The following is a 26,780-nucleotide window of genomic DNA, read 5'->3' on the forward strand; positions in this document are numbered from 1 at the left end:
TGCCCATCTATCTGATATAATAACTTAAAAATTACCAATACTTTTTTCAAGCATAAAAGAGTGCAATAAATTCACTTCGGAAACAAGAAATCTAAAAAGTATAATTGTCTATATAATAGTTAATAAGAAAACAGCAAAATACTGAATTGCATGGTGTTCAGAGGTGCAGAAATGGAAATAGTTAGAATATAGTTAAAATTAACTATGTCAATGCAAAGAGAAATCCCCAAGAAGGTGTTTTCGAGTTCAATTCTTAGATGATAACAGTAGCAATTACCTCTATTTGCAATGAATAAATAAAAGAATATGGTGATGTAATTAATGTATTAGAGAGGTTGGATACAAAAGTGGATTCATAATAGTGGTTTTTCTCTGTGATTGCCAGCATGAGATTTTTAAAGGGAGATTTATGTTTTACCAGCTTACTTATGTACTATAATATGGTGGCAAATGTATTGGACAAAAGATTTTGCAAAGGCTTATGATAGATTGCCACACCACAAATTGGTAACTAAATTGAAGCAGATGGGCTTGGATGACAGATTAGTGAGTTGAATAGGCACCTAGCTTCCATATAGGTATAATAAATTTAGTTTAATCCTTTATCCAAGTGTGAGCAAACAAAGTTTGCGCCCGAAAGTCTCAACTTCCATATAGGTATCAGTAAGTTGTGTATGGGGTGCTATATCATGGAAGAGGAAAGTGTCGCTAGTTGTGTGCCTCGGGCTTCTTTTGGGACCATTGTTATTTATCTTGTATATTAATGATATTGGGATGGGTTTAACTGGTGATATGCAACTGTTTGCAGATGATGCAAAGCAGGGGAGATTGATAAGGAATCAAGCAGATGTTGTGGCCTTACAGAAGGACTTGAATAGATTGTATGAGTGAGCAACAGTATGGAACTATCAATTCAGTATTGCCAAGTGTAAGTTTGTGAAATTTGGTAGGCAACAATGGAATGCAAAGTATACACTTGTTGGGGAAATTTTGGAGGAAGTTGAGAGAAGAGACCTTGGAGTGGTGGTGGTGGTTGTGGACAAGGACCTATAATTCAGAGACCACATTACACAAATTGTAAACTCTCACATCAGATAATGGCAATGATGTTAAGGTCTTGATATGCAGAAATAAAGAGAAGTTATTGTTCCATTGTTCTCGATCATGCCTCATATGGATTATTGTACACAGATTTATTCATCTGGTTTTCATGGTGATATGTTAGAAAGAGTCCAGAGGAGATTCAAAAAGGTGGTAACTGGTCTTTGGAATGTAGGGTATCAAAACAGATTGAAGGAATGCAATTTGGAAAGCCTAGGGGGAAAAGAGGGAAATATGATTGAGATGTTTAAATTGGTAAGGAATTGTTACCAAGTGAATGCAACAGAAATATTTCATATAATGGAAAAAGGAGGTGGAACAAGGGGACATCCCTGAAACTGTATAAGGAAAGGTGAGCAAGAAAATAAGAGCAGGTTCTTTGCATGGAGAGTGGTTGGTGAGTGGAATGCATTGCCTGACAGTGTGGTGAATGCAGATATGTTTAGCTTTGTAAGGATAGAAAACTCAGAACTCCATGGTAGACACAGGAAGTTAAAGTGGCAGTGAAAGAAAACAAAAAAGCATATCAAAAGTTCCTGGCAAATAAGTCAGCTTGTGCTCTTAGAGAATATGGCAAATGTAAGAAAGCTAAACACTGTGTAAAACTAGCTAAACAAAAGTCATGGGAGGACTTTGGTAAGAACATAGAAAATAAATATCAAGAAGTTAATCAGATATTCTGGAGGAAAGAGTGCTGTAAAAGGAATTAGAAATGATAAAGGTGACATGAAAACAGGAGAAAAAGATATCCTTTGAATATGGAGTAATTACTTTGGAACAAGCAGTGATGACAGCACAGTGGTAAAAAACACTGACCAGGCATGCAGTCAGGAATACATAGCCATACTTGAAGTAGAAAAAGCCATCAAAAGCCCGAAATGTGGAAAGGCAGCAGGAGTAGATGATATTCGACCAGAAATGCTGAAGTATGGTGGTATAAAAGTCTTACAGTGGCTGCACTGCATAGTTCAGAAGGCCTGGACAGAGGGACAAATTCCAGATGATTGGAGTAGAGCTCTCATAGTAACCATATATGAAAAGGGACATAAAACAATGTGAGAATTACAAGAGATATTTCTCTTCTGAATGTTCCTGGTAAGATATATACAAGTATACTTGAGAAACGGTTGAGAAGGATTGTAGAAGAGCAAGCTGGATTCAGGCCAAATAGAGGCTGTCAGGATCAGCACTTTATGATAGATAGTTGAGATATCATGGGAATATGACAAGGATTTGTATTTAAGTTTTGTAGATCTGGAAAAGGCATATGACAAGGTGCCAAGAGAGAAGCTGTTTGAAATGCTACAGTTATATGGTGTCAATGAGGAATTATTTCAAGCAATACTTAGTCTTTATTTGAGTTGTAAGTCTGCAGTTAGAATTGAAAGAAGTACTGGAAGGTGGTTTAATGTTAAATCTGGTGTCAGACAAGGATGTACATTATCCCATTTATTATTTATATGGATCACTTTATGAAGGAATGTGGTATTGGAGATGTTAATCTCAGTTCTTTGCTTTATGTGGATGATGTTATTCTTCTAAATAAATCCGCTACAAGTCTGCAAGATTCCCTGACTAAAGTGAATAACTGTTGTAATAGATATGGTATGAAGGTCAGCAATAACAAGACAAGGAAAATAGGCAGAAGCAGAAAATATCAACTGCATTGTGAATGGAGAACCTGTGGAAGAAGTAAGACATTTCAGCTACTTAGGCACGATATTTAGTGAAGATTCTAAATTAAATGTGGAAATAGACAAGAGAATCAACAAAGTTGGTTCTTTTGTCTATAGTAGGAAGTCAACTGAATAAATTTATATGGAATAAGAGAGTAATTAGCCAGAACACTAAATTAGCTGTATACAAAACAATATTCAAGCCAATTTTAACTTATGGATCTGAGTGCTGGGTCAGAAGTAAAACACTTGACCAAAGACTAGAGACCAGCAAGATTAGGGGCATGAACAGATGGCAGCAATGGCAATATCATATTAAAAACGAGGATGTTAGGAAAGAACTTGATATTGTCAGCATCCAGGAATGCATTAGCAGAGCTAATTTCAGGTGGTATGGTCACTTAAACAGAATGGGAGAGGAAAGATTAGCAAAACAAGTGTTCTCTGCCAGGTTGGCAGGAAAACGACCCAGAGGAAGACCAAGATATAGGTGGATTGATACGGTACAAAGTGCCTTAGACGATAGAAATGTAAGATCTGATAATGTTGGAGTCTTGACAAGTAACAGACTGATTTGGAGGAAAATTGTAGATAGGAAGTTAGTAATGATGTAATTTTTGTACACCCCTTGAGGGTATATATCAGGAATTTGTTGATGATGAATATGCCTTAGCAACATTATATTTTTTACTTTATTTTGTAATAAAAAATATTTTTAGTGCTACTCTCAAAATTTCTTGTCTGTGTCACATGCTCTTTTGAAAATTTAAAAGATAGTTTCCCTATCAACAAAAACACACTCTTATTTACTAAAAACAGGCTCATAATAGGCAAATTTCTAAAACTGGTTGCATTAGGTGGGATTATGTTACATGGAATGTTTCAAAAAAAAATAAAATCCTGATAAAAATTGGGATTTCATGCAGAACGTAATTTGAATATTATGAGATAACATGAGCATCTTCTATTCAGGATTGCTGTGTATTTTTTTCTAAAAATTCTATGTTCCAATAGTAAAAGGTTTTCTTTCTTTTCCATTAGAAATGAAATTTTATAATGACAGTAATAGTTATTATTACACTCTCTGTGGAGTCAGCAGACTCATCGTGGGTGGTTCATTTAACTAATAACAAATTTATCATATCAAATATTAAAATGCTTAACACCCCCTACATTAACAACATATTCTGGTAATGCATTCCATTCACTGACAACTCTCCATGTAAAAATTCTACTCCTCACACCCATCTTCACCACACTCTTACAGAACTTCCAAGAATGGCCTCTGGGTCACGAATGGCCCAGTCATGAAGTATCTGCATGACTGAAGCCATTCATGAAAATACTTAATGAACAGCTAATGACTTCACTTCATATGCTTTAGTATTCCAAAATGCAAAACAAATACCCTTTCAGATGTGTATAATGCTATGCATTATACCTAGACCAGTTTCGACCTTACTAAACATGCAAACATTGTTTGCTTAACCAAGAATATAATTTCTTGGCATCGTTAATTTAAAGGAAAGAATTAAAAACTAATTTTAATCCTTTCCTAGTGCTGTAAATATTCCATTAAACCTCCAACATGATGTCCTCCCAGCACTTAGGCCTTAACGCATGGAGCACCAGATTAAGGATGAGAGAAGATATGAAATAAATAAAGTGCAGGCCATAAAAGTTACAAGTATTGTATGGAAAGCTAACATAGAGTATGAAAAGAAATTGGCTGTGCAAAAGTTCTTATGGGCTAAAGTTAACCCATAAGAATTTTGTTGTTACACTGTATGTGAAAGAAAGAAAGAAAAAATGAACGTGAAAGCATAGCTTTAGTGAATGCATACAGTATCCATGTCTGAAGTAGATGCGATTGTTCAGATAAGAAGATCACCTCACTGAGATCAACTTGGTGTATGTAACATGGTATGTAAGTAACAAATTATTTCAGAAGGTACAGTGTATCTTTTCATTCAGTGCATGTCTACCACCACATAAAATGAACAGATACAGGTGCACGAGGAGGTTCAAGATTGTTGCATACCTAGATAAGAATTCAGCAGTCAGGATAGATGGGATATCAGCATGTATGCTAAAGGAATGTTCAGCTGAACTGGCTAAAGGTAACCTTGACATGTTTGTATAATTTGAGTCTTGGCTCAGGAAAGATCACTCAGGAATGGAAAGAATGTATGACAGTCCTGTTGTACAATGTTGGTGCAAAAACTGATGTGTAACTAATGACCCATCAGTATCATGGAGCAGTTGTGAAGATTTTGGAGAAGTTGCTAGGAACTTGGATATAGAAATGGATTGATAGACAAGCTATACGTAGGAACTTGCATACAGAAATGGGTTGACAGACAAGCTATACTTTGCAAAGATGAGCATAATTTTGTCAAAGGAAGATCATTTTTTTTTTTTAAATCGGATCCATACATGAAAGGCCACAAGACCTGTGCCATGTGTGGACAAGAGAATAGAAGAAAGCAGGAGTCTGTTCACATTTTGCTTGAACAGCTGAGGGTTATAGTCTTTGAGGAAGGCAGACCGGGAGAGACTGTTCCAAAGGAAAGTAGCAGGAATCAAAGAGTAGCAGCAAAATTGGTCTGAGTTTTAAGGTGAACTGTAAAAGGGTAGTGGTTAGCAGTGGCTCTTGTTTTAATGATTTTGGAGGAGAGTGGGGGAATAATAGTGGTCAATTCAGCAAAGCACTGTCCATAAAAGTATCTGTAAAAGAGGCACAAGGCAGAAACTGAACATTTGTGAGGGATCATTAATTAGCTCGATTGTCCTCTTTTGGATAGAATCAAGCAATCTTAGAAAGGATTTTGGTGCACTACCCCAAATATGTAAGCAATATTAGAGAGTTAGCAGCTGTGAAGGTGTGAAGTAGTGTCTTGTGTGAAAAAGTGTACCAAGTGTTTTGGCAGTTGCAGAAGCTATAATTGAAATATGGTTGTGCCGGAAAGATCGGAGGTGCAAGTAGTCCAAGAAGAGAAATCTGATTGTGTTTGATTATCTCAGTATTACTAAAGGTAAATGGGGGCGGGGGGGAATGCAAGCTCTTTCTTGTGAGAGATCAGACAGAACTGGGTTTTGGTGGCATTGAAGTTTATAGGGTTGTCCTTGCCCCACTGGGATATAGCTAGGAGATCTGAGTTCAGGTCTCTGATCATGGTAAATCTTGAGGATTCTCATACTTGAGCACTAACAGGTTTGTCAGATGAAAAGGAAGAATGGAGTGTACTGTATTGGCAAAGCTATGGATAGGATTAGAAGTCTGTGAGAGCAGGTCGTTTATATATAAGAGGAAGAGAGTGGGTGAGAGAACAGAATTCTGGGAAACTCCTGCATTGGTGGGGAAAGCTGAGGAGAGTAAGCTGTCCACCATGACACGTAGTCTGCGAACAGTGAGAAAGTTAGTGATCCAGTTGCAAAAGTGAGAAGGGCAAACTATAGTATGGCAGTTTGGTGAGTAGGCCCCTGTGCCAAACCCAATCAAAAGCCTTTGAGATGTCAAGGGCAACCATATGAGTTTCTCCAAATTTCTCTATGGCCTGAGTCAGTCCATAGGTGAGTGGTGAAAGCAAGATCAGCTGCAGATCATGAGTGGCAGAATCCATACTGCTGGTCACTGATTAGTTGATGTCTTTAGGTGATTCAAAGTTGGTTGTTGATGACCTTCTCTCTAATTTTAAGGCATTTGACAGGATGCCACCTGAAAAGCTGTTGCATAAACTAGAGAATATGCGATTGGAATATAAACTTGGATTGAATATATAATCAGGTATCAACAAATAGTATATTGGGAATGTAAATTTGTTAGATTTAAGGTAACAAGTGGTGTTCTCCAGTGATCAGTCCCCAGACCATTGTTGTTCAGTTTAATAACATCTCCTTACAGGAGATGTTATTAAAAAAATAAAAGATGGAAGACTCACTCACATTAAATAACTTTATCTTTAATTTTTGCTAAAATGTGAAAGACATAATTTAGTACAGAAATGGAACAGCATAATATTCAAATAACAGAAAGATTCTAAAAAAGTGTCACTATAGCTGCAATAATGAAATAGTCAACAAATTTCTAATCTCTCTCACACACACACACACACACAGTTCTCACTTTGTGAGTTCTTTTGTTTCAAGTATCAACAAAATTGAAAATATAAATATTAATTGCAATAAATAGATGCTTAACATTTATATATACAACATTTCAAACCATGCATGCACCTATACAGCAGTACTACTGTGCTCAGTTTATTGATAATTTTTAAGGATTTCAAGAACCAGCAGAGCTCACACAAACGAAAACAGAAGCCATCATTAATATTACTAACCATCTGCAGCTTGAGGTTTCTAAAGCTAATGTCACTGATCTGTTTCAAACACACAATAGAGAGCTCAGAAGTGAAGACCTCCTTGAAATGGCAAAATGTGAAGAACCTGAGGAAGAAGATTTAACAGCTGAAATTCCTTCTTGCTCGTAGGACCTGACAGGGAATAATACACAAACAGATGAGATCTATATGTGTTAGCAAGAGATTTAAAGCTTTTTTCATGGAAAAGAAGTAAATCTAACAAGGAAGTAAAATTTACAAGATGTTTTTTTAAAGGTCACTGTGCTACATATAAACATCTCACTAATTAGCAGCAGTGGAACTATATCAAACCCTTCATGTGGGTGGGGAGATCTTAAAGGATTCCAGTAGAAGTTTAGATGGGAAAATAACACTTGTAATGCCTCTGCGGTTAACTCTGATATTACTTACACTAAATTGCATAAATTTGATACTGATTTCACAAACCATCTACTAATAACTAAAATGTACAGAAGTTAATATACAATTTAAAGAAAACATCCTACATTTTTAGATAACTAATATTCTACTATATTTAATTCTTATTCAAGTTTCTTCGAATTTTCATTCCTTAATACATAAATAACTTATCATTCTGAATCCTGGCAAGAATTCTTTCTTCTTTCTAACTGTTTGTTTGGAAAAGATCAGTGTTCATTTTTTTATAAAAATTCTTATCAAGAAACAAGAAATCTGTAAAGGTGTTTTCCACTGAATTAGTCTCATAGAGAGGTAGCAGGGTTTTTTCTCCTAGAAATTCAGGTTTAGTTCTACCATAATCACCAAAAACACACAGAAAACATGCAGGTAACTGACAAAAATACATTTAATGTACTGAATGGCGATATCGGTTAATGTAGTGTAGTATGGAATGGATCCTCCTCCCATAAGTTCTCAGCCTCCATGTTGGAGCCATATAATAATATTGATATTCGAAATTTGTCTTTTTCTTCTTGCCTTTGAATAATGAACTATTATTCAAACATTCTCACTGGTATCTCCACTTGGGCCTGGCTCCCTCTGAAGAGACCTCAATAAAGGTCGAAACTAGTCTGGGTAGTGGCCCTTCCTTTAATGCATAACATTAGACATATACGCAAGGAGATGTGTTTTGCATTATGGGAGATACTGAGATAGGAGTGTTGGTAGCTTCCTCCACCTTTGCAAGGAGTCGCCCTGGTGTTGTACCACCTTACCCCAGTCCTGAAGATACTTTCAGGCGCAAACTTTGTTTGCTCACACTTGGATAAAGGATTAAACTAAATTTATTATATCAAACATTATATATTGAAAAAAAATGCAGTATCACTTGTGAGGAATATTAAAATTTTTATTTAATACTTATTTTTCAGCTGTTTTTCAAGCAAGCAAACTTTACCATGAGTGGTTGTTTTGTAGATCCTAAGGAAATAACAGTAACTTCTCCAAATAAAATAAAAATTCAAACCAGTAAGTATGTTTTGTTTGCTTTAAAATAAACTATTATTCTTATGTAGTATTAGAGGGGCTCCGACACCTATGGCGCCCCCATATCTCAGACAGTGTTCAAACCAGTTTTAACTTATGGATATGAGAGCTGGGTGAGAAGGTCAAGGTCTTTGGTCAAGACTAGAGACTGCAGATATGAGAGTCCTGAGAAAGATTAGAGGCATGAACAGATGGCATCAATGGCAATATCATATTAAAAACAAGGATATTAGGAAAGAACTTGACATTGTCGGTATCCAGGAATGCATCAACAGAGCTAATCTCAGATGGTATGATCACTTAAACAGAATGGGCGAGGAAAGATTACCAAAACAAATGTTCTCTGCCAGGTTGGTAGGAAGACTAAGATATAGGTGGATTGATACGGTACAAAGTGCCTTAGACGATAGAAATATAAGATCTGAGAATGTTGAAGTCTTGACAATTAAAAGACTGATTTGGAGGAAAATTGTAAATAGGAAGTTAGTAATGATGTAAATTTTTCATGTAGTACTATCATATCCTGCACACCCCTTGAGGGTACATGGCAGGAATTTGATGATGATGATAAGTTAATGTATATGGAAGCAGTGAAAATGTTTCAGAAAAGGAACGACAGCTAGTGGCATGTCATGTTCTGCTTGGACTAATTATGTTTATATCCTTTGTCATAATGATATTTCATGTTGTTTGACAGAAGATATTTTATTGTTTATATAGCATTCTCACACATGAAAGTTATTTATTCAAAGTATAGTTTATTTCTTAAATGCTGTGGATTTGTGAAAAGTTGAGAAGGAAAAACTTATTTACATTGATTTTGATGATCTGTAGGAAATATGTATGAGGTGATCCAGAAGATGGTACTAGATGGAATGTAATGAGTAGGAGAAAACTTTGTCTAATAAGCTTGGTGATTGATACCAAAGGTGAAGTTTAGTATCAATTAATCCTTGATGCTAAAGCAAAAAAAAGTGAATAACTACTTAGAAGAGAACCTCAAAGCTGAAAATTTGGGAGAAGAATTTCTTCTGATTAGTAATTATGAAATTAGCAGATGTCAAATGTATATATGTGTGTGGGGGGGGGGGGGGTATTTTTATTACTTTTTTTCCTGTGTGCATATAATCCTGTGAAGGAAAGAGTAGTTTTTACAGGAGTACATGTGTTTTTACATATTTAGAGGAAGGTGGAAGAATTACTAATGCAGTTCTGATGAAGTGACCAGAGAAATATCTGTAGAAAATTCAAACAGCAGCAACTAGCTATTTGTATGATAAGAATGTAGTATATTGATGAAAGGTGGGTCTTTAATCACCATAACTGTTTATCTTCTGTACTGGGTCAGGGATTTTTTTTTTTTTTTAGTGAGCTCTTAGGGATACATCCAAGTCCAAATATATGAATATTATTCAATGAGCAGACTGATTTAGAGTTAATAGTGGTTCAATTAGAGACAGAAGTAAAGTAATGACTAGGACATAGATTTTTTTCTCCTAAGTTCTTAGATGCTTAAGGAGTTTATACATGTAATATGTTTATTCTAAGAAAGATTAGAGACTGTAGTTATTTCAAGAAGAGAAATCTTGTTTGGGTGTGTTGTCAAAGGTAATTTCCTTTCCCGATCCCATTTTGTGAAATAAGAAAGCATTGGTATTGAAATTAACAAGGCTATCAGAGTTTGGTGATTTGTGTAGTGCAAGGTTTGTCAAAGAAAGGGGAATGGACTGTATCTTCATTAGCAAAATCAGGATTCTCACTTAAATGGAGAGTGATTAATACACAGAAGAAAGAGCATAAGCAAGCAAAAGAATGCAAGACCTGTGATAATCCAGCATTAGTTGCTAAGTAGAATGAAGATCCATGTGTAATGCATGTAGAAACAATTCTGACAACTCTGATTTCAATACTTGAAAAACTTGATCCTGTCTAATTTCTTTTCTTTTTTTTTTTTTTCTAGTTTTACTTTTAATGACACATTTCACTTCTTGATAAACTATATTGGCTTCTTGGTAGCATTGAAGAAATTTGATTCTCTTTGAGCATTATTTTTCTTATGGACAACTATTCATAAATAATAAATCTATCTTGTCATTGAATAATACTCTCACATTTGGGGTTTATCACACATGTGTCTAGTTGCTGTTTGAATTTTTCTACAGATATTTCCATGGTCACTTCATCAGAATCATTGGTAATTATTCTTCCATCCTCTTCTACATCTGTTAAACCTCATGCAGTGATTGCTCGATACCTCTTCATCAGTTCACCCCCAAACTTAATAAAAAAAATTTCTTCTCTTTATTCCATCTACTATGATCTTTTGGAATATTCTTCCCTCTTATGTATTTTCTAAAGGAAATTCAATTGGCAGGTCTTCAAATCTAGTGTTTTTACAAGTTTCTTCTTTCTCCTCTCAACTTTCTCCCCATTCCTCCCCCTCAGTTTGACTATAATAAATTTAGTTTAATCGCTCCACCTTTGCAAGGAGTCGCCCTGGTGTTGCACTACCTTACCCCAGTCCTGAAGATACTTTCAGGTGCAAACTTTGTTTGCTCACACTTGGATAAAGGATTAAACTAAATTTATTATATTCTAACCAAGTGAAAAATAAACTTGTGGACAGACTTATGTGTTCGTCGAACATGTTGTTTATTATTTTAACGGTATAATAGAACACAGAAACTAAGTAAATAATTAATTTATTAACTTGATGCTGGTATTATAACCAGCATCTTCAGAGCACAAAAACACTGTTTGTCACAATACGCGAGACTAAAACAACATGGTGTACTTAAACAAAATTGTAGCAGCAACACAAAGACTAGAGTCCTGATTTTGGTGCCCTCTATCTGGGAAAAAAAAAAAAAAAGCTATCATATATTACTAGAGTCCTAGAAAAGTGCTAGTTTTTTCTTAATATGACTGTCTCCCAGATCTTCGGCAAGTTAATACAGCCATATTTGTTGAGATTTGGAGTGTGTTTTAGGGCTTCTGTCGCCTCCAAGAACAATCTCTCTGATTTATATGGGTTTCTGTGTAGTACTTTTGTGTTTTTCCAGTTGATCCTGTGTGCAGGGGTATCCAGAGCATGGTCTGCTAGGCCCGACTTCCCATAATGATATTTCCGGATGTATCGTTTATGTTCGCTGATGCGGATATTCACAGTTCTTCCTGTTTGACCGTAGTAGGCTTGATTGCATGAGCAGGGTACTTGGTAGACTCCTGGATGTGATAAAGGAGGAATGCTGTCCTTGGGTGAGCGGATGAGGGTGGCTAATTTGCTACATGGTCTGAATGTAGTGCGTAGTTTATGTTTATTGAGAATTCTTGAGATCTTTTCGGATGTGCCTTTAATGTAAGGGATGGTGACTGTTTTGTTGTAGTTCTCTGTGGTGGATGGTGGGAGGGGTTTCTTAGGAGTGTTTAGTATTTTGTTTATTTTTTGTGGATTGTAGCCGTTGGCCAAGAAGGTGTGGCGTAAGTGAGTCAGTTCAGCAGTAAGAGCCTTGTCATTTGAACAGATTGCTCTCGCTCTATGGGTTAGCGTTTTTAATATGCCATATTGTTGAGAAGGATGATAGTGTGATTGTTTGTGTAAGTATCTGCCTGTATGTGTGGGTTTTCTGAAAACTGAAAATGATAAGGAACCATCTGGGAGACGTGCGATGACTGTATCCAGGAAGGGCAGACAGTTGTTGGCTTCCAGTTCCACAGTAAAGTGGATTTTTGGATGTTGGCTATTTAAATGTGCTAAGAATGTTTTCAATGTCTCAGGGCCATGTGGCCAAATAGCAAGCACATCATCAACATGGCGTAGCCAAAGTGTTGGTTTGAGAGTGGCTGTATTGATTGCTTGTTTTTCCAGGTGTTCTATGTAAAAGTTGGCTAGGGTGGGAGAAAGGGGGGAGCCCATGGCTGTCCCATCAATTTGTTTGTATATTTTCCCTTTCCATGTGAAATATCCTGCATGTATTGTGAATTTGAATAGTTCAAATGTATCAGGGGGGAAGTGTGACTTCAGTAGATTGAGGGTTTCTATTAGTGGTACATTTGTGAAGAGGGAAGTGATGTCAAAGCTTACTATTAAGTCTGAGCTTTTTAGGGTGAGGTGTTGTAAGATGCTTTTTAGGTGTGCTGAATTTTTGATAAAGGAGGGAGAATTGTTAGTGAGAGTGGCTAGTAGCTTCGCTAAATGTCTAGCCAGTTTGTATGTGGGACTATTTATACTGTCCACAATTGGGCGTAGGGGTGTGCCTGGTTTGTGAATTTTTGGTGATCCATAGATCCTCTGTGTTTTAACATGGAAGGGTTTGAGTTTGTTAACTGTGTCTTTGGGCCAGGAAGTGACTTTTTTTAATAATTTTTGTGCCTTATTCTTTTGTGTGTTGGTGGGATTGCGATCTATCTCGTCGTCGTGAATCTATCGTCACTCACCTTAAGCAAAGAAGCCACGACTGATTTAAGTCGAGGGCACAACTTTGCCATAACTCCCAAGCAAGTTCCAAAAGCCGAAATAATGGCGTCCATCGAACGAGGAATTTACGACCTGCCTCCAACAATAGCTAACAACATACGTTTAGATGTGGCCAACATCCTAATCAAGTCCAAGACTCCAAAAAATAATATCCCACATAAGGAATTCATTGCTATAAAAGAGCTACACAACAACAGCCAGATTACCATAACAAAAGCAGACAAAGGAAATGCAACGTGGTGATGGACACAACTGAATATGAAAACAAAATGCACACACTATTACAAGATCAGGCAACATACAAAATTATAGATCGCAATCCCACCAACACACAAAAGAATAAGGCAAGAAAATTATTAAAAAAAGTCACTTCCTGGCCCAAAGACACAATTAACAAACTCAAACCCTTCCATGTTAAAACACCGAGGATCTATGGATCGCCAAAAATTCACAAACCAGGCACACCCCTACGCCCAATTGTGGACAGTATAAATAGTCCCACATACAAACTGGCTAGACATTTAGCGAAGCTACTAGCCACTCTCACTAACAATTCTCCCTCCTTTATCAAAAATTCAGCACACCTAAAAAGCATCTTACAACACCTCACCCTAAAAAGCTCAGATTTAATAGTAAGCTTTGACATCACTTCCCTCTTCACAAATGTACCACTAATAGAAACCCTCAATCTACTGAAGTCACACTTCCCCCCTGATATATTTGAACTATTCAAATTCACAATACATGCAGGATATTTCACATGGAAAGGGAAAATATACAAACAAATTGATGGGACAGCCATGGGCTCCCCCCTTTCTCCCACCCTAGCCAACTTTTACATAGAACACCTGGAAAAACAAGCAATCAATACAGCCACTCTCAAACCAACACTTTGGCTACGCTATGTTGATGATGTGCTTGCTATTTGGCCACATGGCCCTGAGACATTGAAAACATTCTTAGCACATTTAAATAGCCAACATCCAAAAATCCACTTTACTATGGAACTGGAAGCCAACAACTGTCTGCCCTTCCTGGATACACTCATCACACGTCTCCCAGATGGTTCCTTATCATTTTCAGTTTTCAGAAAACCCACACATACAGGCAGATACTTACACAAACAATCACATCATCATCCTTCTCAACAATATGGCATATTAAAAACGCTAACCCATAGAGCGAGAGCAATCTGTTCAAATGACAAGGCTCTTACTGCTGAACTGACTCACTTACGCCACACCTTCTTGGCCAACGGCTACAATCCACAAAAAATAAACAAAATACTAAACACTCCTAAGAAACCCCTCCCACCATCCACCACAGAGAACTACAACAAAACAGTCACATCCGAAAAGATCTCAAGAATTCTCAATAAACATAAACTACGCACTACATTCAGACCATGTAGCAAATTAGCCACCCTCATCCGCTCACCCAAGGACAGCATTCCTCCTTTATCACATCCAGGAGTCTACCAAGTACCCTGCTCATGCAATCAAGCCTACTACGGTCAAACAGGAAGAACTGTGAATATCCGCATCAGCGAACATAAACGATACATCCGGAAATATCATTATGGGAAGTCGGGCCTAGCAGACCATGCTCTGGATACCCCTGCACACAGGATCAACTGGAAAAACACAAAAGTACTACACAGAAACCCATATAAATCAGAGAGATTGTTCTTAGAGGCAACAGAAGCCCTAAAACACACTCCAAATCTCAACAAATATGGCTGTATTAACTTGCCGAAGATCTGGGAGACAGTCATATTAAGAAAAAACTAGCACTTTTCTAGGACTCTAGTAATATATGATAGCTTTTTTTTTTTTTTTCTCCCAGATAGAGAGCACCAAAATCAGGACTCTAGTCTTTGTGTTGCTGCTACAATTTTGTTCAAGTACACCATGTTGTTTTAGTCTCGCGTATTGTGACAAACAGTGTTTTTGTGCTCTGAAGATGCTGGTTATAATACCAGCAAAATATCAGCATCAAGTTAATAAATTAATTATTTACTTAGTTTCTGTGTTCTATTATACTGTTAAAATAATAAACAACATGAAAAATAAACTTTTAACACCTTTCTCCAAGTGTAAGCAAACAAAGTTGGCACATGAAGTATCTTCAGGACTGAGGCAACTTGTGATTAAAGTGGACCAAGCTCTCATCACTACTTGTCTTAGTATCATCTCCCATAATGCAAAACACTTCAGGTGCAAACTTTGTTTGCTTACACTTGGACAAAGGATTAAACTAAATTTATTAGTCTAACCAAGTGGGAAAAAACTTCCAACATCTTTCTCTAAATTCAGAGTAATTTACTAATAAGGTGAGACACCTTTTGGCAACTCGTATAGGTAAATATGACTTCTCCATTACTTCCATCTTAGTATCACCACCTCTGGGTCTGTCTCCCACTGACGAGACCTCAAGAAAAGGTCGAAATTGGTTGGAAGCTTGGGTGATGAATGGCAATGCTGTAGCCCATGAAGTTTTAACTGAGGCTTGGCTGTTGCTGTCACCCAGGTCCAGGGTGGAGGGGTAATGAATGGCAATGCTGTAGCATGTGAAGTTAACTGAGGCACGGCTGTTGCTGTTACCCCTTGAGATATGAGCAAATGAGCTGCTCTGCCGCTCATATCTCCGTGGTGGGGTGAGCCTGCCATGGTGTAGAGCCAACCAGTTCCAAGAGTTCTCAGTGGCAGGGTGAGCTTGTTACTGAGGGGAACAACGCTCAGTTTTTGGAGTTTGACCTGTACTTGAACATTCAATAAAGGTCAAAACTGGTCTGGGTAGTGGCCTTTCCCTTAATGCATAGTATTATACATGTCTGCAAGGAGATGTGCTTTGCATTATGGGAAATACTAAGACAAGTAGTGATGAGAGCTTGGTTTGCCTTTACCATGAGTTGCCTCAGTCCTGAAGATACTTCAGGTGCAAACTTTGTTTGCTTACACTCGGAGAAAGGATTAAACTAAATTTATTATAGCTAACCAAGTGGGAAAAAACTTCCAACAAAACCAACTTAGTCATCTCTGAATCCTCCAACATCTCATCATCTTTTTGAAAACCAGGCCACCAAATCTGTACACAGTAATCCATATGTGGCCTGATCAAAGCCTTGTATGATGGAATCAAAACATCCTTAATTTTACAAGTCATTGTTCTCTCCATCATTACCATAATACACTGTGTTGTCCTCACAATTTTAGTAAAATGTCCACAAAATTTTCTCTTTGTCATGTGCTTTTTTTTATCAAAACTACGAAACCTAAATACAGATCCTTTGTCTCAAAGTGAAAATCTGATCTTGACAACCTCTAATTGATCTGAACCTAGCTTGTTGTTCTCCAAGTTTCCCTTCCAACAATTTACCATAGCATCTTCTCGAGTATGCTTACATAATACCTGAAATATTCTGCAAGGAAATTAATGAATCAATGTACAGTTAACCCTCATATAACGCAGATGTTAGGTTCCACAAAAATGTCGCATTATATAAATCGCGTTATATAATGCGACATTTTTGCGAGACTCAGATCACATAGAAAAAGTAGAGTTAGGTTCTGAAATCTTTTTCTTTTTTATATATAAACAATGACATATCCAACAAAAATATATTTAATTCAGGTAATTCATGTAAGTTAAGAAAACAAATAAACTATGAAACAAATACATTGTAAAAAAATATAAATTGTATGTAAACTTCACTGCACATAATAAATAAATGTTTTAGCCAAAATAAAGTATTTTAATCATCATCACTCTCTTCAAAACTAACATTTCGTAGATGTTCTTTATTTATGAGTGGCTGGACGTCCTCATCACTTGAAATCTCTTCACATTAGTATAATTCTCATTGTATACTTCGGTTGGTTTAGTTATCAAGAAGTCAGTAATAAGATCTTGCTTACCACTATGCTGCAATTTTTTATTAAGTTCATAATACAGAGCTAAACAAATATCCAATTGTTTCGTGAATTTTCCGGAGTGCTCCATTGAGAGATCATTATCCATAAAATAATTTTCTTGCCAAGTCCAATCCTTCTGCTAATTTCTTTAACGGATTAATCAGAATCTTTGGCAGAACTTTTCCCGCCGTTTGGTTTGACTTCATTTATTAATTGTACCAGTTCCTCATTTAAAACTATTTCCCCATCAATTAATTCACTAATTTCATTTTTAACCGTATTGCAGAAGCGCTCTAAGTGGCCATTACTGTAATAATATATTTTTTTACATAAAAAAAAAGCATTACATATTTTATGTAACTCACCAAAAAATAAAGTGCTCAGCTTGAGATTAACACATTCATGATGCAATTTCCTGGCATAAAACGAAGTCAATTTTCAACAATAAATAAATACTTTATACGGTAAACAGTTGACGTACGTGTGCTAAAGGATATTTCCCCGAATATAAATTCGCTACTTATAACTACATGTGCAATATGGGCAGATGCAAATTTAACTAAGATAAAATTTTATTTTTAAGTCGCGCATTGAAAAATATATGAAAAGCTAAAGGGTTACTACAGTTTGTAGACTGTCTTATATCGAAACCGCTTTGTATAAGTACTACCGTGTTCAACAAGGGTTACTACAATTTGTAGGCCGCATTGTATGAGTACCGCATTATACGAGGGTTACCTGTATTTACTAAACAGCAAGCAAGCAAGCTGTTAGTGTTATTCCTCCCCTCCCCCCATTAGACAATCCAGCATTTACTACTTTGAACATTCAAATTAAATGTTGTGTTTCACTAGGAATTCATACAAACAAATAGACATAACATATAAACAAATAATGATAATTTACTTTTTTTTGGTATGGTGACACCTGACCATTGTTTATCTGAATGTCAAAAAAAAAAGGACAATATAAAAGCATTTTAAAAAACACTTCCTATAATAACTGTGCCAAATCATTTAAACTGAGTTTTCTGGCATGATGAAAGGATGCTGCAGGATTCTTTGTTTTGCTTATCAGGAGATAAGGAAAAACATTTTGATTATCTCTATCTGTCTATATCTATATAAATAAAAGTTTCAATTTTTTTTTTTTTTTTTTTTTTAATCTTTTGGGCTACTAGCTTATGAATAAGTTCAGTTAAGCATTCAGTGGGGGGACATCTCATGGCTCTCAAGACAATCCTTCACTATTGCAAAAGTGAGTTATTTAACGAAATAACATTTGGGAACTAAATATTGACAAACACAACTATTTTGAATTTTTTTCCCCATCGCGAGTAGTGCAGCATGAATTGAGAGTAGCACTTTTATTACGTGACACCTCCAAGGAGTCCAAAGACTCGTCGAGGGAGGGCACCTACTCTACAGCTCTCCACCACTCAATCTACCACTAGCAAACTTCATCTTCTACACCAATATCATCTACTGCCCACCACCACTAGTATTTTTTCAGACAATCACAAACATCCATGCTCATGGTGGAATTCAAACCCCCAGCCTTTTAGCTGGAGAGTGGATATACTAACTACTCAGTTTTTTTTTCCAGCATCTCAAAACTCATATTGTTCGCCCACAGATTAGAGACCCTTCGACACTTCTGCGCATGTCAGAAAAAGGAGAATCCATTCCGATAATAGGGTAATCAGTCTGTATTGTGGGATGAGTTTATTATTACAGGTCGGAAAATTAACTTCTCTGTTATGATTATTGTAGTTAACTATGTTGCTTGCATAACAGTTGGAAAATTTTACCTATAAAGCACGTGATTTTGCGTATTGGCGACCAGTTCGTACGTCCTTCAATTCTTTCTCCCCTTCAGCATGAATCAACTATTCTTGGCAAGACGCCAAGCAGAGACCTGCAAACGGTGTCCGAACTATACTTAACCACAACAACCAAATGACTTAGGAGTTCAAGTCACAGTGCTGCCATCTGTCAATAATCATAGCACCTATTAATTGACATATTTGAGTCCCCCCCCTGCAAAAAAAAAAAAGGTGGAAAGTTGAGCACTTTTAGCACCATGGAAACAAACAAGATAGATAAATAAGTGAGAGAAGGATGGGACATTGGCATCCTCTGATGGTCCTTATTTTCCATATGCTGATAATGAAGACAAAGAATATGACAGTTGAACTGGCCCATATGTGATGAAAATGGCAAATTTTTTTAATCACTAGCCTGCCAGAGAATGGCTAATTTAGAATCCCCTGCTTTTGATTTTCTCTCACTCAAGGTTTCCTTGTCCCATTTAGTAATAACGCTCCTTTGTTGCATTTAACAGTCACCAAACACTAATACTTCACATTCCTTTTAATAAAACTCAACCATCTGCACTCCAGCTATCCATATAGCGAGACCAACTTCCTAGGCAATCTCAACATTCACAATCCTAACTGGCTCCCCTTTTCCAGCATCACCAAGAAGGACAAGAAGCAGAAGTTTTTGCTATAAGTCATGACATAATGCAGATTGTCCATCTAGCTACTCAAATTCCCAATAATCCTCTTTACTCTCCAAACTGGATTCTCTGTTTTTGAATAGTTCTCCTTCCAGATGCACTGCAGAGGTCACTTCTCTCAAAATGCCTTGCCTCCAACCACTCTCAACCTTGTATCCTCTGGAATTTTGGTTTCTCCTTTCCACAGTTTGACCACTGCTTTTGCTCATCCAATCTTAACACCTGCTCTGAACTAGTCACAGAAATTATCCTCACTGGCATAAAGGTCTTCATCCTCCCACTCAACCCAAAATGCTCACCTGCTTTCCAAGTCCTGGTTCAACAGAAAATGCATCAAAGCAGTCAAAGAAAAAAATTCAGCTTACTGCAGGTGGCTTGCATCAAGATCTCCAGCTTCATACTCTGCCTTTACCAAAGCATACAACATATATGCAAAACAGTCATCAGCAGATCCAAAATCGTTGGCAACAGCAGAAAACTTGTCTCCTGTCCAAATGGAAGCTGGGCCTTTTGGTTCCTTGCTAAGGCTCTTCAGTGCAACTTCCATCTTTCTCTCATCCTGATGGTACCACTGTTACCTCACCCAAAGATAAAGCTGACCTCTTGCATAGATACATAAGAAATTGCCTCCTACCATACTGCAATACAAGCACCATGTGCCATCATATCTGCTTTTCAACAAAAAGGCATCAGAAAACTACTAAATAATTTGAACACTAAAATGTCTTTTGGTCATGATGGTATCTCTCCAGTTGTACTCAAACAATGTGCTCTAAAGCTAATACCTGTCTTGAATCATGTCTGCAATCAATAATGCATAGCTGCTACTTATTCCAATGTGTGGAAATAATCTCACATCCATCCTATTCCAAAACCAATTGTTATCACCTCTGTCCTCTCCAAAATAATGGAGAAAGTTATCAATAGCCAGTTTCTCCACTACTTAGAAACTTACCAATTAATCAGCAATCACCAGTATGGATTTGGCCATTTAAAATCCACAGCTGACCCCATAGCTTACATCACCCGCTACAGAAAGGTTCAGAGAAACTTGTGCTTTCACTTTTTCCAGAGCTTTCTACCATGTTTGACATTGAATCCTCATAAACAAATTGCCATGCTTTGGTCTCCCTCCCACCCTCTGTAATTGGGTAGCCCGCTTTCTCTCTGGTCATTCTCGGCAAGTCATGGTAGATGGCTCCCTCTCTCTGAGCTTCACCACCACCTACTCTCTTTCTCCGGTACATAAATGACCTATTCACAATCATCACTAATTCTATTTTTGCAGATGATAGTATTCTCCATTCATTCTACTCATTTGACAAACGATATAGTATTCTGCTCTCCCAGGCACAAGATTATTTACAACTAGTGCCTTAAAGATTTATCTACATACTATCCTTCAGTGGATAGTATGTAGGGCAAAGTGAATCTTGTGGGGAAAAGACAATCTTGTCACATTCATTGCCATCAAAACACACTCTTGCCTTTTCTCTCACAAAAGAGATCTCAGTTCACTTACTCTTACCCTCAGTAATACACAAATCACCAGATCACTCTGCTTGGACTAATATTTACCTCCAGTTTCTCCTGGCATAAACCCATTACATAAATGGTTTTCTCAACATAAAAAAAACTGGGCATTCTCTTTCATTCAAGATGCTATTTTACACCCAACCAACTTAATTATATATATATATATATATATACACACACACAAATCCCAAATCTGCACATGCTTAGAATACTACTCATATTTCAGGTGGTGCACCAAAAACTTCCCTAAAATTCCTTGACACTGTCCAGAAGAGAGCAGTTTAGCTCATAAATGAGCCCTTTTTTACAGATTCACTTCAACCTCTTTTAGCACTATCTCTTCTACAGGTACTTTAATGGTCATTGTTCCACTAAACTGGCAACCATCATTCCTCCACTTTCTGTTGCATTAATTACAAAGAGCAGCAACTTCCCTGCATCCCTTTACTGTGCAGCTGTGAACACGTTGAGCCTGCTTCTCCTCTTCAATTGTGTCCACCTCTACATGCTGGAACAGCCCTTCCTCATGAAGGAAGGCTGTTGCCAAATGACTACATCCTGCATCTCTTCAAAAAAAAAACTTCTTTGACATACATCCTCTCATGTATGAGATTAATATAAAACAAAAGGAAAAAAATCCATGTTTTCTGCAGAGTTTGTCATCACTGAGTTTGATTCTTGTCTTCAAACTCTCATTTTTTCTCCAATAATATTTTCACATTTTTATGACAGCCCTTTGCTATTCTTCTACTGAATATGCCTGCCCGGTATGGTCCACATCCTGCTATGCTGAAAAACTTGACCCAGCATTGAATGAAAGCTGCTGCTTAATTACAGGATGCCTGAAACCAACACCACTAAAAGACCTGTATACTTTGGCTGGTATTGCACCCCCCCCCCCTCCAAGTTCAAAGATCTGCATTCTCAGCAGCTGAATGATGAAACACCACCCACTATTCCCCCAGACCACAGTGCCCCAAAGCCTAAGATCCTAACATAGCTTCCTAGCAGCTGTTGAATTACCTAAAAACCTTCCAAAGACTTCAACAATGGCTTACACTATACCCTGATAATAATACTGGTATTCTAACAGCCGAACATTTTCCACGTGGTGCCTACTTGGACTGGAATAATTTGAAAGGCCTCAGAATTTGAACAACAGGATGCTGTTCAAATTCAAACAAAACCCTCATCAAATGGGGCTACCTCACTGCACCAGATAATTGTGAGTGTGGGACAACCCGGTGCATGGAACACCTTCTTTCTTGTCCCTTTCTTCAATCACCTTGCACAAAAGAGGACCTTATATCCTGCACAGAAAGAGCAGCAGTATACTGGAGGAACATCTGACTATATTTATTGTATGTAACTTATGTATAGTTTCTTTCTTCATATTTTACTTATTATTCCCTGTATAATTCACCTATCAAATTTAAGCTATTCTCATTTGTAATGTATCCTAATTTGTTGTATATAATATTGTACCACTCGTGTTTGGATATGAAATAAATAAATAAAAGAGGGAAACTTAGTGAAAAGCCATTGAAAGTTGCTGTTGAAAAGATAACTTTTTATTTTTGTTGTAAATTAGTGATTGGATTTGCATTTTAGTATAGTATTGTTTATTTTTCATATCTTAGAGTAACTGAATGATTGTGGAGTTTGTGAATTTGAAACAGGCATTTCTCTTACTAATTTTTTGAAGCTTGTGGTGGACAATGACAGAATGCCAGTAGAAATGAGATCTGCATGTTGCACAGAGTGAAAATCAAATATAATTAATGGTGTGGACATTTCGAGAATGGCTTGTCGTGAATGCAACATATATACATAGGGGAATGTGGAGAGAATGAACAGGAGACGAAAGAGGGTATGGATATATCAGAAGCTTGATACTCTGTTGAACTATGAGTTATCTGTAAATGTGAAACTGACTGATGGAATGGAAGAGTGGGATTACAGGAGTACATGGCTGTATAATCGTGGAACAAAAGAGAGCAAGACTGAAAGTAAAAGAAAGTATAGCTTGAAACAAAAGCAAGTGGCACTGTGGAAACAAAGGATAATGAATATATGAATGAATAACAGACTGACAAATAGTGTATTTGCCAGAATGCAAGGCATGAAAAGTGAGATGAAAAATATGCATAAGATGAGAAGTTTGGTAGATAAGAACGAAAGAGTGCAAAAGGTTAGGATAAAGGAAAACAGAGAAAAAAAAATGATAAATTACTCAAGAATAGAATTGTATGACAATTCCATTATTAGAGGTGTGATAAGCGAGATATTTCATAAGATATGTTTTTCTGGAGGGAGAATGATAGAATAATTAATGCTTTAGAAAAGCAGACAAGTAAGCGAGTTGGTGATGATGGTTCCAGAAAAACACATCTTATGAAATATCTTATTTATCACATACCTCTAATAATGAAATTGTCATACAATGCTATTCTTGAGTAATTTGTCATTTCTTTTTCTGTTTTCCTTCATCCTAACCAAATGATTTGATTGGACATAACAACTATGTGAGGATGGATATCAGGAGGTTGTTGAGGCATGTGAACAATAACAGTGTGGTTGGAAGAGTAGTTAGTGTGTTGCCAAGATATGATAGTGGAAATTTGAGATGGATCATGAATAGTATGTTGGCAGAGATGTGTGAGGAGAAGAGTGTGTTGTATAAAATTTGTGCAGGATGCATTTGAGAGAAGGATGGATTTGTACAAAAGTGACAGGTTGTATTTAAATGGATTTAGTATGAGTCAAACTGTTGCTGCAATGAAGAGCCAAGCAAAAGATCAGGAGAGAGGAACTGGTGAGATTGAAGGGGTTGTAAATGAGAATAGTAGTAGTGTGATATAATGATAAGAGAACAGGAATGCAACATGGATGGGAAAATTGGGGGGGGGGAGTACATGGAGAGTGGATGTTGGAAATAGTAGAGAATGTGTGTATGAGAATCATCAGCATAGGAATGGAATGGCCTGAGTGAATTGTGGTTATTTACAAATGCCAAGAACATTAGAAATAAGGGGGGATGTTTGAGTGAGTGAGTTATTTGCCCAAAATTGTTGGAATAAGTGAAACATGGTTGTGTAAGAATGATATTCTGATGGAAATAGAAATGGAAGGGGATGATGTTTTTTGTGAGAAGAAAGGACAAGAAGGGGAGGTAGTGCTGTTGATGATAGCAGGCAAATTATGTCTGTACAAAGTGGAGATGCAACATGTAAATAGTGGCAATGGTTTTGAGGTAGTATGGTGTGGTGGAGATTGACAGAAAGAGATATTTAGTCAGATGCTGCATTAAGCCAGGGAATGTGAAAGGTGGTGATGAAAAAAATTAAGCAAATTGGATTAGCAAACAAAGGAAGGGTGATAATTATGGGTGATTTTAATTATAGTAATATAGGTTGGAATGAAGAAAAAAAAATTGGGTGTTTAAAGAAAATGAATACCTTGATACAACTATCATAGGCAGTATGTAAGGAAGGCCACACAAGAATCAAGCATTGTAGAGCTAATCATTTCATCAGATGTGTCATTGTGAGTGGGGTGTCACATTTCTCCCCAGATGGTAAGAGTGACCATCCATATGAAGACTTCTGTTAGAAAAGGATATATGTGGAATCATAAGGCTAGCGATTATGAAAGCTTAGGAGATGCAGCTTGGATCTATAGCATAGAATGAGGAATAAAACAGGAGGGAGATAAATGCTGTGTGGGAACTGACCAAAAGTTATTTAAAAACATCACTGCACAAATGCATTCCAAAGGTCAGAAGACTAAATAAAATGGAAAGTAAGTCAAAAATTGTTCCACTGCATACTGCATAAAGGTGGCGAGACTGTGGCTACAAATTATATTATAGGTCAATCTGATATTGATGATAGCAGGCAGACAAATCCAGATGATATCTGGATTATAATGAAGTGGTTGTTACCACTTCGTTATAATTTTTCAAACTAAAACTTCTTCACCTTGACATTGGTCATTACTCACACTGTCAAATTGTTAAAAAAAAAATAGTTTGGGAAATACTAAAATATGGAACTGTTTAGTAAGTGAGCTAAAGATGCCAACTATGCTTATATTTAATAAATAGTTCCTTATTATATGTGGTTATATAATAATAAAAATGTGTGTGTTTGCTATATATTGGCGAGACTTAATCCTTCATTTATATGGTAATATATTGCCAGTTTTAGCATTTGTTCTTTATCAAGCTTAATTAAAAAACAAAAATTCTTTAAAAGTTAATTTTTAACTTCATATTAATAAACTAATCTTAAGATCTCTTTACCTTTGTAGGTTGTGAAGTACAGACAGATGAATATAAAATTTGGAATTGCTATGGAGATGTTCCGTTTGCTATTCCAGTAATAGAAAAGAAAACTGTAAAATTATAAAATATTAAACATAAATATAAGCTTAGTTATTTTTATATCTGTACTGCCTCTGTCTGTTCATTTTATTTGAATGCTGAAATGTAATATGCAGATAAATTTGAAAATTAATTGATTCTGTGTAAGTAAAGTTTTTAGTGAATCATGTTAAAAATGATATTAGGAGAAACTAGACATTGTCAGCATTCAGGAATGTGTGAGAACAGCTAATCTTAGACAGAATGGGAGAAAGGTTAGCAGAACAGTTATTTATTGTCAGGATGATTGGGAGGGGGGGGGGGGAGACCCAAAGGAAGAATAAGATCTAGTGAATTGATATGATAAGAAGTGCCTTAGAAGATATTTAAATATCTTAATGATTTTGTTTACAGAAAATGTTGCTAATTTAGATAATTTAGATAAAATGAACTGAAAGATGTATAAAATATTTGATAAAACGATATTTTACCATAAGAAGAATATAGCAGAAGTGTTTGTAGTTTCGCTATTAGTGATTGACTAGCGAGACTTAAGCCTGACTGCACCTCATAGCTATGTCATTGATGGAAACAGCTCATCATTCAGCAGTAGCACAAAAAATTTGCAGGATGTACATACTTTTCTACATCATTGGAATTAAAATACCTGTAGATTTTTTTTTTTTTTTAATATTCTGAGTGCAATGAAATAATCAAGTGGAAAAGACAAGTCATCGCACTGCAAATAAACATACCCAGTCTGCCAGTACTGATATGTTTATGATACCTGGCTATGGTGATGTAATTTTACACAGTCACAATTGACAGATTTAGTGAATGCTCGACTGTGATATAGAAATGAACAGCTGGTGGACACAAAAGACAGAGACTTTAAAAAAAAAAAATGGAACAGATAGAAGAAAATAAGGGAGAGCTGGAAATAATTTCCTTTAAGAAATTATATATATATATTAAGGAGTGAATAGTTTTTCTGAATTCCTTATTTGTTCAAGTTCCTATTGAGAAACTTATATATCTTCACTGTTGTAATTTTGGTTTTTTTTGAGTGAAGTTTAAATGAAAAGCTATTCTCTGTGGAAATGACAGTTGTCAAGTAAAAATGCTAGAATGTTCCATATAGTTTTCTGTTTCAGTGCTGGATAGCTGCATTTTATAAATAAACTGTTAATGTTTTTAGTTACTTGTTTTAAGTTGTAACTGAATATGCATGAAGTAAGGCATATGTTGAAGATGCAGGTATGAATCATTTGTATGATTGTATGCAAGAAAATTTGTTGCTGCTGTTTCCCATAGATTGATTGGAAACTTGTGCCTTGATTTTGCAGTGCAAGGTTTTCCAAG

The 26,780-nt window shown here is 36.4% G+C and overlaps 1 protein-coding gene across 1 annotated transcript in view; it reads left to right on the forward strand.

The window, feature by feature from the left end:
- Positions 1-25,489, forward strand: part of LOC150102495 (AP-5 complex subunit mu-1-like) — a 246,378-nt gene extending 220,889 nt beyond the window's left edge. Inside the window, exons 14-15 of the mRNA XM_090399180.1 lie at positions 8,494-8,590; positions 25,367-25,489. Of these exons, the coding sequence (XP_090255306.1) occupies positions 8,494-8,590; positions 25,367-25,464 (195 nt within the window). The 3' untranslated portion in view covers positions 25,465-25,489. The remainder of the gene's footprint in view (positions 1-8,493; positions 8,591-25,366) is intronic.
- The last annotated feature ends 1,291 nt before the right edge of the window (positions 25,490-26,780 follow it).

The sequence above is a fragment of the Typopeltis vanoorti genome, chromosome 10 (assembly GCF_054136105.1).
Source record: "Typopeltis vanoorti isolate ZY-2024b chromosome 10, IOZ_Tvanoo_1.0, whole genome shotgun sequence".
Lineage (NCBI taxonomy): Eukaryota > Metazoa > Arthropoda > Arachnida > Uropygi > Thelyphonidae > Typopeltis > Typopeltis vanoorti.